Raw genomic sequence first — 12,012 nt, forward strand, 5'->3', positions numbered from 1 at the left:
GGGGGTGGCAATGGGGGTTTTCTCTAATCCTTCACTGATGGATTAGATGGTGGGGCAGATCTCTCAGGAGCAAAGGATGACCTTGAGAAAATGTGGATTTTGTCAAAAGAAGAAAGAAATAATCTCCCTCCCTCACCCTGCTGTCAATAAGCCTTCCTGGCGCTGGGCGGTGGACGGAACCTTTGCTTGCTGCTGGAGCCTGCCGGCTCGGGAGCATTTGACTGCATGATAAGAAATTGCCAGGCGCTTTCTAATTACAATTATCATCATCATGGATGTCTCTCTTAATTACTTTCTTATAATTAGCTGTTGCTTTTTCCTCAACATTTGTGTACTTTGCAGATTTGCTGACATTTGAGAGCCCCAAAATAGGGACAATTGGGGAGGGGGGCAGAAAGGTGGGGGAAGGTGCCCGTTCTTTTCTGGAAGCCTGGTACATTTGGGCACCTTGCAGAAAGAAGTTGAGGCAAGAGAAGGAAAAGGGACAGGTGATTGACTGAGCAGCTGGGATGGAGCACAGGAGTGGGACTTAGGGACTGTGGTTTGCAGAGTACTCCAGAGGTTTAAGCCTGTGGAGGGGCTCTTTTTGAAAAGCCACTGAGGCTACCATTTCTTGGGCTTGGGTTTCATTTTAGGAAGTGAAACTGGACAAAACACACTCTTGTCAGCTCCATTTCAGAGCTGGCAACTCATGCCATGAATGGCTTCATCTTTCCCCAGGTCAGCAATGTGTCCTGAGTGTTCCTGGCACCAGGAACTGTGCCATGGTGGGTTTTACTCCTCTCCCAGAGCGTTGGTTTTCACTGTTTGTTCTGGTTCTTTCTCCCTCTCTCCATGCCCCTCAGCCCTGTGTACAGAGGAGTGCGTGCACGGCCGCTGCGTTTCCCCAGACACCTGCCACTGTGAGCCTGGCTGGGGAGGGCCTGACTGTTCCAGCGGTGAGTTTGGTGTCTTTGAGGGTCAGCTGGCCCACTGGTTCTGACTTGGGAGGGGCTGGGGCATGCGCATGCTTATAGGAGGGGGTGACTTGGGGATGGGCTGCCTGAGCTGGCGTGGGCATAGGGGTATGCAGTTCATGTGTGATGGTGCTTGTGGGGGCGGCAGGCTGTAGGGGTGGTGGTGGTGGTGGTTTATGGGGGTCTATGAGGGCATGTGTGTTGTAGGCACAGGGAATTGCGTGAACATCTATACAACTCTGACTTTGGACACCTTTAGATGGTCTCTGCGGATTGAAGTGAACTTGGGGTGCTGCCCAAGGGTGCAGACTCTGGAAGTTACTGTGGTCTAGGCCTGGTCCTTGGATTTGCTGGTTCAAAGCCTTAGTTTTTTTGGATGTCCACAGAGGCACGGGGGACCGATTCATGAAATTGGGATATGACACTGAGATATCTCTGTGTTCCCAACAGTAGGAAAAGGGGACACTCTTGGGAGCAGGTCATTGTGTTCCTGCATCTCTGTGCACACATTCTCCAGGAAGCTCCTTGGTGAACATGGAGTGAGAAGGATGCTGTTGGGGCTGATGCAGTGACCCACAGTAGCATGGGATGTCATCTCCTCTGTGGGTCTGGTCACCAAGAGAACAGGTGCACCTGGCAGCTACCTGGGAATTCTCTTCCAAGAACCCAGTTGAAGACAAATCCTTCCCCTCTCTACCCATTTCCCCAGTGACCCCTTTCCATTGGTACACCCTGCAATCCGTCAGTGGTTGGTTAATGTCGTAGTCGTTTTTAAAAATATTTTTTAGTTGTCAATGGCTCTATCTATCTATCTATTTATTTATTTATTTGTATGTGGTGCTGAGGATTGAACCTAGGACCTCACACGTGCCAGGCAAGTGCTCTACCACCAAGTCACAACTCCAGCCGTAATGTCACAGTCATATGATTTTCCAGAAGGCCTTGACTAGTGCTGAAGCCCAAATTCCTTCCTGCTTTGTTCTGGGGAAGAGTGTCTTTTTATGGTAAATTGAGTAGACAACACAGCCAAGTCGATCCACTAGGGATTTAAATCCCATGATTTACCCATCTTCAGGAGCCACTTCCATATTCCCTGTCCCATACTGATGACAACGGTCATGAAAACCTGCACAAAGCAATGTTGGGTCCACGCTGGCCTCCTGGGGCTGCCCTCTCTCACTGCCTCTACTGGGATGGAAGCATCTACTTATGGTTCTTTTTTCCAAAGGCCTCCCAGTTCTCCCAGTGTCTGAGAACATCCCTGCCAGAGCAAGGCCATTAGGTATGTGGTTTTGAGTCTTGATGATTCTCTTGGCCCAGGGATCCAGGATCTACTTGGGGTATCCAGGAGACCCTCTCTAATGTATTAAGACTCCCCAGTGGCCATGGTGGTCTCCTGCTTTCACCCGGTTCAGTGCTTTGAGGGGGGCTATCACTGAGAGGAGGGCCAGACAAGGAAAAGGAAGCCCAAGGCACATGTGAGTTAAGGGCGTGTTCAGCCAGTTTTTCTGTGGACAAGAACTACGGGAAACGCGTTGGGCCACATGTCTGAGGGCTTCCCCCTTGTCTGTTTTGTTTATATAACTTGGCTTATAATGAATCTTTGATGAAGAAATGTCTAAGTTGGATGAGGAGAGCCTCCCTGGATGGTCTGCTGCTGGCTCATTGCCAAGGGCAGCCTGAGTCTCATGGGCCCTGAGGGCATATGAATCACTAATCAGTGCAGATCTGTTGAGTGCTCACATCTGCTCAGGACTGTGCGGGACAGTGGGACGGCCCTGGAGGGCCATTCAGACACGCTCTGTGTCTTCTCGGGTTTGCAGCCTAGCAGAAGAGACGGGATGCTGGTGGCACATGATGAACAGGACTCAGATAGGTCTTTCCCCCAGATACACAGGGAAGCAGCCTTGTTACTCTGCAGTACAACCCTGGGCTGTCTAATCAAACCCCCAGCGCAGTCATTAGACTCAAAGCTGAGAAACCCACAAGTCATTTTCTCTCCATTAGATTCACTTGCGTGGGCCAAAGGGCTGCCACTCCTGGGTCCACTCAAAGAAATGTACTACTGGACCCACAGGAAGTCCTAAAAGATGAATTCCAGCAGCACTGGATCAGGGGAACCCATAGATTCCCACTTGCAGGATCGTCCAGAGCACTGAAGGTTTAAATGCCCCCCAAGAGCTTGCCAACCTCTGCTTGAACCCCTCCAGTGGAAGGAACCTCACCCCTCCTGTGAGGCACATTCTGACTGGGAGTCTATCTAGGGGTAGATTCCCTTCTGTGCAGTGCAGATTCTACCTCTGGATCGTCCTGGTTTGTTCTTACTCGTGCCAAAGGCCAGGCAGGGTGAAGGATCACCGGGACCTTGCTTGCCATTCCAGTTTCTCCGCAGGAATTCACAGGACAAGGCTGCAGACTAAGTGTACACCGTCATCTCAGAGCTGTTGGTAATCTCTGCAGAGGAGGCACAGAAGAAGCCAGAGTCCCTTCCAGGGTCAGCCTTTTGGGTGTTAGAAGACAGCCCTCCTTTTTCTCCCCCAACTTTTCTTCTTCAACCTGCTTTGATTCTCTTGTGACATCACCTGACCTGCCTTCCTGTCCGGTTTCTTCCCAATGCCTGTGGCCTTTATTCTTTTCAAATATCATTTCTACACCCGACCACACACCTGCAGGCTTGGTCTAGGCAGTGGAAAATAGTAATGGAGATTGCTACCACGTATTGAATTTGACTATGTATTAGGCCTTTGCTTATCTACTCATTTAATCTTCACAGCACACCTATGATGTAAGAGTTATTATTAGACCAATTTTACAAGGTAAAAAGTTAAAGTATAGAGAGGTTAAAAGAACTTCCAAAAGAACTAGACACAGAGGTGTGCACCTGTAATCCCAGCTACTCAGGAGATTGAGGCAGGAGAATCTGAAGTTCAAGGCCGGCCTGGGTAATTTAGTAAAATCCTCTCAAAATAAAATTTAGAAAGGATTGGGAATGTAGCTCAGTGGTAAAGCACCCCTGGATTCAATCCCCAGCACCCCTGCTCCCCAATAAAGAACTTTCAAAAGACATAACTAGAAAATGGTGAAACTGCTACTATCATTCAAGCAAAACCTGAATCCTGAATCTGAACTCTTAATTATTATACTCTCCTTCCTTCTGGATGCTCAACCTCTAAGGTTGAAATAGATATTTGATGTGAAAATACGATTGCTTGCATGGGAAGGAGGGATCTACCTAAAAAATATGGCCCTGAAATAAGGTTATGGAGAGAGGGAAATCAGTCACAAAACACAAATTGTTATCAGGTTTTCTCTAAGCAATTTGAGCTTGCTTGCTTGTTATTATATGGTTGGATGCCCATGCTCTGCAGTGCCTTAGGGTCTCTACAGGGCAATGTCCCTGGAAACCTCTGAATGGGGTCTGTACATGTGACACCTTTGCAGAGGAGCTTAGCTTGTTTTTTCTCTCCGATTCTTAAGCTATACCTGTTCGTGTTAAAAGAAACATCATTAGGAGGCTGAGGCAGGAGGATCACAAGTTCAAGGCCAGCCTCAGCAACTTAGCAAGGCTAAGCAACTTAGTGAGACCCTGTTTCCAAAGAAAAAATGAAAAGACTGGGGATGTGGGTCAGTGGTTAGGCACCCCTGGGTTCAATCTCCAGTTTAAAAAAAAAGAAAGAAATGTCAAACTTCATGGAAATGGTGAAACCCACACACCCAGAGGTAACCACTGCTGGAGTCTAGGTGCTTCCCCTGCCCTCCACACATTTGCACATAGAACCAGGTCTGGATCACATGTATGTGCTAGTCTGTAAATTTAAGTTCAACTAAGTAATATGCTTATTTCCTTAGTCAACTTTTAAATTTAAAAAAAAATAATTTAGTTGTAGATGGACACAGTACCTTTATTTTATTTATTTATTTTTATGTAGTGCTGAGAATTGAACGCAGTGCCTCATAGGTGCCAGGTGAGCACTCTACCACTGAGCCACAACCCCAGCCCAACTTTTAAATGGTTAATGGTCTTCTAAAATTTCATCCTATGGATTACCAAATATATTTAACCAGTCTCTTGTTGATGAACATTTAGGTCATTTATGGTTCTCCACTATTACACGCCCAGCATCCTTTATCCAAGGACCCTTGGGCCCGTTGGTCTCAGAATTAAGAACTCCCCATAGTTTAGAAAGTGCACAGCGGCCATGTCATTTGAGTTATACCCGTAGGATCTGGGTAGCACCCTGGGTAAGATAGTAATATTTCTGAAGTGACACATGACTGGTCAGATCTAGTGACATGAAGTGACATAACCACAAATCAGTTCCCTATAGATTTACCTCTAGGTGAATTCTCATGCAAAACTTTAAAAATATTTTTTTGACTTTTTAGAGATTTTTGGATTATGAAAACGACCCTGTGTGAAAGGCTGCAGCGATTCTTCTTGTGCATAAATAACAACTTCCTGGACGTGACAGGGAGGGTTATAAAGACACATGGTGGCACGCGCCTGTAATCCCAACACCTTGGGAGGCTGAGGCAGGAGGATCTCGAGTTCAAAGCCAGCCTCAGCAATGGTGAGGTGCTAAGCAACTCAATGACACTGTCTCTAAATAAAATATGAAATAGGGCTGAGGATGTGTCTCAGTAGTCGAGTGCCCTGAGTTCAATCTCCAGTACCACCCCCTGCAAAAAAGGCTCATCATCCTATTCCCTGCCCTGCCCCCCCCACCCTCCCCCCCCTGCCCTTTTGGCTGCCAAAGCATTTGTGACTTTGACAGTCTTGAAGGGGGCAACTCTAGTACCAAGGTGGGGGTGGGTTTTCATTCTTTTACAGACTTATGACCCCATAACCTAATTTCTTCGAGGCCTCGACTAATTTCTTTCTGCTCCATAAAGGAAGAAAACAGACACGTCAGCTTTGTGGATAGTTCCAGGCTGTTAGGTGGACCAATACAGGGAAATGGAGTGTCTGCGTGCTTGGTCATAAACCTCGATCCCATATAATAATGAAGAGTAAAAGGATGAAATGTCAGTTTATACTGAATAAAGACGACAGAGTGACTCTTATTAAATTGCACTAATCTCACGAGTGGAGATAAAAAGAAAAGAAGTTTTTCTATATTGAATATCTAGCTTTTTAAAGTAATTAGGAATATTAAAGCACTGACAATGATTGAGATAGAAACATTATTCATAACTTTTATTTCCGTACTGGGCAATGATCCAGTATATTTCATTTATGAGGTTTGAGCTGTAAAGAGAAGGACGTGAGCCAATTCCTAAATTAAATATGCCCTGTTAACTTTTATAAATGATACCCAAGAATTAACTTGGAAATTTAAGCTTTCATTGTATTATTTAATTATTGTATTTCCTGGGTCCTGCTTCTCTGCTCCCATGGTGCTTTGCAGTTTGGGTTCTAGACTATAGAATGGGATTTTGGTTTTGGTCTCGGGGCTCCCAGAAGGGCTGGGGTAGACACAAAGAGAATACCACCTCTCCATTTCCTCACTGTCTGCCACCTTCTTAGGTTCCCCGCAAGGTGCCTCACTCACGTGCATAGGAGAAAGTGCAGGAGAAAGCTCAGCAGTGTCCTCCTGTCGGGGACCTCTCCCCGTTCCCCAGACACAGGGCCAAGCAGGACTGCAGCCAGGAACCACACTGGCCCACCAACAGTGGCTCCCGCCAAGTCCAGTCTGTTCTTATCTTGAATGGTGTGGGGACCCCTGGCTGACTTGGCTCTGAGCCATCTTTACAAATTAAAGCAAAACATTAATCAGCTCAGAAATATGCCCGCTCTCCTAGGCCATCCTGGGACCAGTCAGGTCGGTGCTGCTCAGTCTAAGGTATGTGTTTGCTGGAGACTCTCTTTTTTTTTTAATTGCAATAAAATATTTGTAATGTAAATTTTCCCATTTTAACCAGTTTTAAGCATACAGTTTTGTGACATTAGGACATACACATTGTTGTGCAATCATAACCACCATCCCTCTGTGGAACTTTTCATCTTCCCCAACTCAAATTCTGCACCCACTAAACACTAACTCCCCATTCCTCCCTCCTGCAGCCCTGGCAGCCACCATTCTACTTTCTGTCTCTGTGAATCTGACCACTCTGTGCTTTATGTAAGTGGAATCACACAGTATTTGTCCTTTTGTGATTGGCACATTTCACTTAGCACAGTGTTTTCAAGGTTCATCCATGTTATAGCAAGTGTCAAAATTTCCTTCCTTTTTAAGGCTGAATAATACTCCCTTATATGTAGAGATCATATTTTGCTTCTCCATTCAACTGGCAATGGGCACTTGGGAGGGACATTCAAGTTCCTTCTACCTTTTGGCTACTGTGAATAATGCTGCTTTAAGCATAGGTGTACAAATATTTGTTTGAATCCCTGCTTCCTTTTCTTTTGGGTATAGAAGCAAAAGTGGAATTTCTGGACCACATGGTAATTCCATGTTTAATTACTTCCCCAGTAGCTGCACCACTTTACTTTCCTACCTGCAGTGCATGAGAGTTCTACTTTCTCCACATCTTCTCCAAAGCTTGTTATTTTCTTGTTTTTTTTTTTCTTTTTAAAAATTTGTTCTTTTTAGATATATATGACAGTAGGGTGTGTATTGACATATTATGCATGCATGGAGTAAAACTTATTCTAATTAAGATCCTATTCTTGTGGTTGTACATGATGTGGAGTTTCACTGGTTGTGTATTTGTATATGAACAGAGGAAAGTGATGTCTGATTCATGCTACTGTCTTTCCTATTCCCAACCTACCTCCATTCCCTTCATTCCCCTTTGTCTAATCCAATGAGCTTCTATTCTCCCCCGCCCTCCATTGTATTTTAGTATCCTCATATCAGAAAGAACATTTAGCCCTGGTTTTTTGGGATTGGCTTATTTCACTTAGCGTGATAGTCTCCAGATCCATCCATTTACCAGCAAAAGTCATAAAGTAATTTTTTATAGCTGAGTTATATTCTATTGTGTATATATATACACACCACATTTTCTTATCCATTCATCTGTTGAAGGGTACCTAGTTGGTTCCATAGCTTAGCTATTATGAATTGAGCTGCTATGAACATTGATGTGGCAGCTCACTATAGTATGCTGATTTTACGTCCTTTGGGTATATGCTGAAGAGTGGGATAGCTGGGTCAAATGATGGTTCCATTCCAAGTTTTCTGAGGAATCTCCATACTGCTTTCCAGAGTGGCTGCACCAATTTGCAGTCCCACCAGCAATGTGTGAGTGTACCTAACCCCCCACATCCCCACCAACACTTCCTGTTACTTATTTTCTTGATAATTGCCATTCTGACTGGAGTTAGGTGGAATCTCAGCAACACTTGCTATTTTCTGATAATGGTCATTTTAATGGATGTGAAAGTATTGCCTTGTGGCTTTCATCTGCACTTCCCTGATGATTTTTTATCTCAATCCTCTTTTCATGTATTTATTATCCATTTGTTTATATATATACACATATATACATATATGACTTGAAAATATTTTTTCCTATTCTGTGGCTTCCCTTTTCACTCTACTGATACAGTGTCCTTTGATACATAAAAGGTTTCTTTAAATTCTGATGAAGTCCAATTTAACAATTTTTTCTTTTGCTGTCTGTGTGTTTAATGTCAAATCCAAGAAATCATTACCAAATTTGATGTCGTTGAGTCTTTTCCCTATGGCTTTTCCTAAGAGTGTCAGAGTTTTGGCTCTTATATTTAGGTCTTTGATCCATTTTTGAGTTAATTTTGGAATATGTTTTAAGGTAAGAGTCCAATTTCTTTTTCTTTCTTTTTTTTTTTTTTTTTTTTTTGGCAAGTAGTATCCAGTTTTCCTAGCACCATTTGTTGAAAAGACTTTAGAGATTCTTAAAGCTACAGAGTTTAAATTTTTCACCACATATCTCACAATTAATCTTTGTTTCTTCAATTACTATAAATCCAAATTTATTATAAAATGAAATGTATAGTCAGCATTTACTGAAAGAAAAAAAAAAAAAAAAAAACACCAGCGTGATCATTTGAGCTTATGGTGGCCTTTTGAGGCTCTGCCACAGGCCTCCCCAGAGCAGCTCCACTTTAGGGGTGAACGTGGAGAAGCAGTGAAAACCGTAGGAAGACCACAATCCGAATTAGATCTCCCAGGGCTGGCCACTGTTGGCAAAGATTGTTCAGAGAGGTTTCAGGGCTTGTCGCCCTTTCTCCACCAGCGCTTGGGGGGATTGTCTTCGTCCGGCGTGCCAGGCTATCTGCAGTATCCTGCCATCTGTGCCTCGACTCCTTGCCCCAGATTGCTATGGGCTGTGGTCCAGCCCACACTCTCTCATCTTGGGTACTCCCAGGGCCTCTGTGTCTTCCCACAATGCTCAGTGCTGACCTGGAGATGCTGACCTAGAGCGTCTCTGGCCCCTTATTGCTGTGGCTTATCTGCTTTCCTGCTGCTTTCTCCATGGACCTTCTCCGTATTCACATACTCCTGGATTGAAGTGCTAGGAAGTGTGGTCGGGGATCCCAGAACTTAATTTTCTGTTCATCGGGATCTCACAATTTAAACCATCAAAACCACTAAATCAATAGCTGGGAGTTGCTCAGAAATGATCTGGTCTACATCTTCCATGCAAACTGAGGCCTAAAGAGAGAAAGAAACAAGCCAGGTAGCATCAGAGCCATAACATGCTCCTGGGTCTCTCTGGTTCTGGTGCCTTCAGTCTTCCTCAGATGCTCTGGGAGTTTAGGGATGGAGTTGCTTAGAGGCAATGGGTTTCATCATAGGAAAGCGAATTGGCCAAATTGTCCTATAGACTTTTGCACAGATGACCTAAGTTTGGGCCTTCCTGGTTCCTCTTCTACCGAGGCCTGGAGACTACACCCATGACTACTGGTCAGGCCATGGCACTGAGATTGGAAATTTCCAGGGAGGTCCACCCTGCCATCTTGGTACATGAGAGGTGTCCCTGTGTCTGGGACACTGGGCACATTCTTTCAAATGAACATGACATCATCACCCAGCGGTATAGGACACCAGAGGCAGAGAAAAGACATAGGATGTGGGTCAGGCTTCCAACCTCTGAGCTGGGACAGGTGAAGGGCTGAAAAGGAGATGGACAGGCAGGGCTGGACTGGGTGTGAGTGGTCTGCTACCTAGGTCTGGTGGGGAGGGCCATTGTCAAAACTGTGGGGCTCCTTGCCAGCAAGGGAGTGAGGAGAGCCAGCATGAGTGGTGGGGGAGGGGAGGGAGGAAAGAAGCACAGAGGCCTGCGTTCCCCACGCATGCAGTTGCTTCCCATAAATCACCTTGTGAAGCGCCAGCAGCCTGGAGAGGTCACACATGTCATTCCATTTCACAAATGAAGGGATCAGCACTCAGGGAAATGGAGTCGCTTCTGAGAGTCATCCAACTAACAAGTGGCGCACCTGGGATTAGAACCAGAACTTGTTTCTTCCCACAGCTCCAGCTGCCTCTGAGTGTGTGGAAGTTGTCTTAGTCTCTTTGGTTTGCTGTAACAAAAATGCCACAGACTGGGTCCCTTGAACAACAAACATTTGTTTCTTACAGTTCTGGGGACTAGAAATCCAAGGTCAGGGTGCTGGCTTATTCGGCTTCTGGTGAGGGCCTGATTCCTGGAGTGCAGAAAACTACCTTCTCGTGTGTCCTAAGGGGTGGAGAGCTCTTTCATGTCTCTTATAAGGGCACTAATCCCATAATGAGGGTCCTACCCTTGTGACATTATTGCTTTCCAAAGGCCACACGCCACCATATTGGGGATTAGGGCTTCAATATATGAATTTGGGGAGCAAACATTCAGCCCATAGCAGAAGCCCTGCACTGTCATGCACCGGAAATCTCTACCCCCACCCGGACAACCCTGGCTAAGTCTTTTCCTCTCCGTGGTTCTCAGTTTTCTCACCTGTCAAATGAGGAGGTTAGCACGGATCTTCCAACTCAAAACTGCTGTGATCCAGGGTCAGCTCCCCTAATCCAGAGCCCTGGCGACCTTCTTGCTGAGGCCTGGTGGAGTCTCCTATAGTGGCCCCACACATGTTCCTCCTGTGAGTCACTCTCTTTTCATTCCCTAGTATGGAAAGGAGTGGGGAGGTGGAACGGCCATGGAGGGGTGGCCTCGAGGCACATCCTCTCCCCCCAGGCTGAGCTCCTGGTGAGCCTCTGGTTGCCCAGGTAAGGCTGCTGCCCTCCTGGGAGGGGTATGCAGAGGGGACCATGCCAACCTGGAGGCTGCAGCTCTCTCCAGGGGTGTGTTTTTCAGTGCACTGAGCCGGCTGTCAAGGTTAAAGCAACTTCAGATGAATCACCACAAAGCAATTACACTTGCTATTCCTCGCGTGCAGCTCTGCCCAGCCCAGGGCTCCTTGCAGCCTGCCTGGGTTGCCTTCTGCCGGCATCTGGTGTGCCTGTGGGCCTCCCCGGAATGGTGGCTCCATGTCGGCCCCGCATGTGGGGGTGCAGCCACTGTGACGGGGACAGAAGGGAGCTGCAGACGCGCGGCAAATGCTTTTTCAAGGTCTGTGAGCAAGAGGAGCTGCTATTCCCCCCAGAATTCCAATGTGGAACAAAAAAGGTTTCCACAGCCAGGCCATTGGCCTCAGCAGCTCCATCCTTGAATCCATTCAGAGGCCAAGGCTGCCAAGGGTTCACAGCTGAAGGAGGGGCTCAGGGACGAGGACGGAGGGCAGAGCCCCATTCTCAGAAAACTTGGAGCAGAGGCCAGAAGCATCAGCATAGAGCCACAGGAAGAGGAGGGACAGGGGGGAAGTGCTGGCTTCTGTTCAAGAGGGACCTGGATGGCCCAGGAGAGCCATCATGGGAAGCTGTGGAAGGAAGGAGCGGATGCAGCTGTGATCCCCACTTTAGAAGCAGAAAGCGAGGCACAGAGAGGGTGAGCTTGAGGTCCCACCGCTGGGTCTTTTTGGTACTTTCCACAGACTGTAGAGTGACAGACGTGAGAACAAGCTTAGTCAAGAGGAGCATGTGAGAGAGGCTGGACGGGACCAGGAGGAGGGTTTAAGAGAGCAGGGCCTGTCCCAGTA

General features: G+C 46.5%; 1 protein-coding gene across 10 annotated transcripts in view; it reads left to right on the top strand.

Moving 5' to 3' along the window:
• Positions 1-12,012, top strand: part of Megf11 (multiple EGF like domains 11) — a 325,247-nt gene that overhangs the window by 150,102 nt on the left and 163,133 nt on the right. For 8 of the 10 annotated variants that reach the window (XM_047538427.1, XM_047538434.1, XM_047538432.1 and 5 more), the window contains exon 5: positions 846-938. The exons of the other annotated variants lie outside the window; for them this stretch is intronic. In XM_047538427.1, coding sequence (XP_047394383.1) covers positions 846-938 — 93 coding nt within the window. The remainder of the gene's footprint in view (positions 1-845; positions 939-12,012) is intronic. 10 annotated transcript variants of the gene reach the window in all.

Source organism: Sciurus carolinensis, chromosome 2 (assembly GCF_902686445.1).
Source record: "Sciurus carolinensis chromosome 2, mSciCar1.2, whole genome shotgun sequence".
NCBI lineage: Eukaryota > Metazoa > Chordata > Mammalia > Rodentia > Sciuridae > Sciurus > Sciurus carolinensis.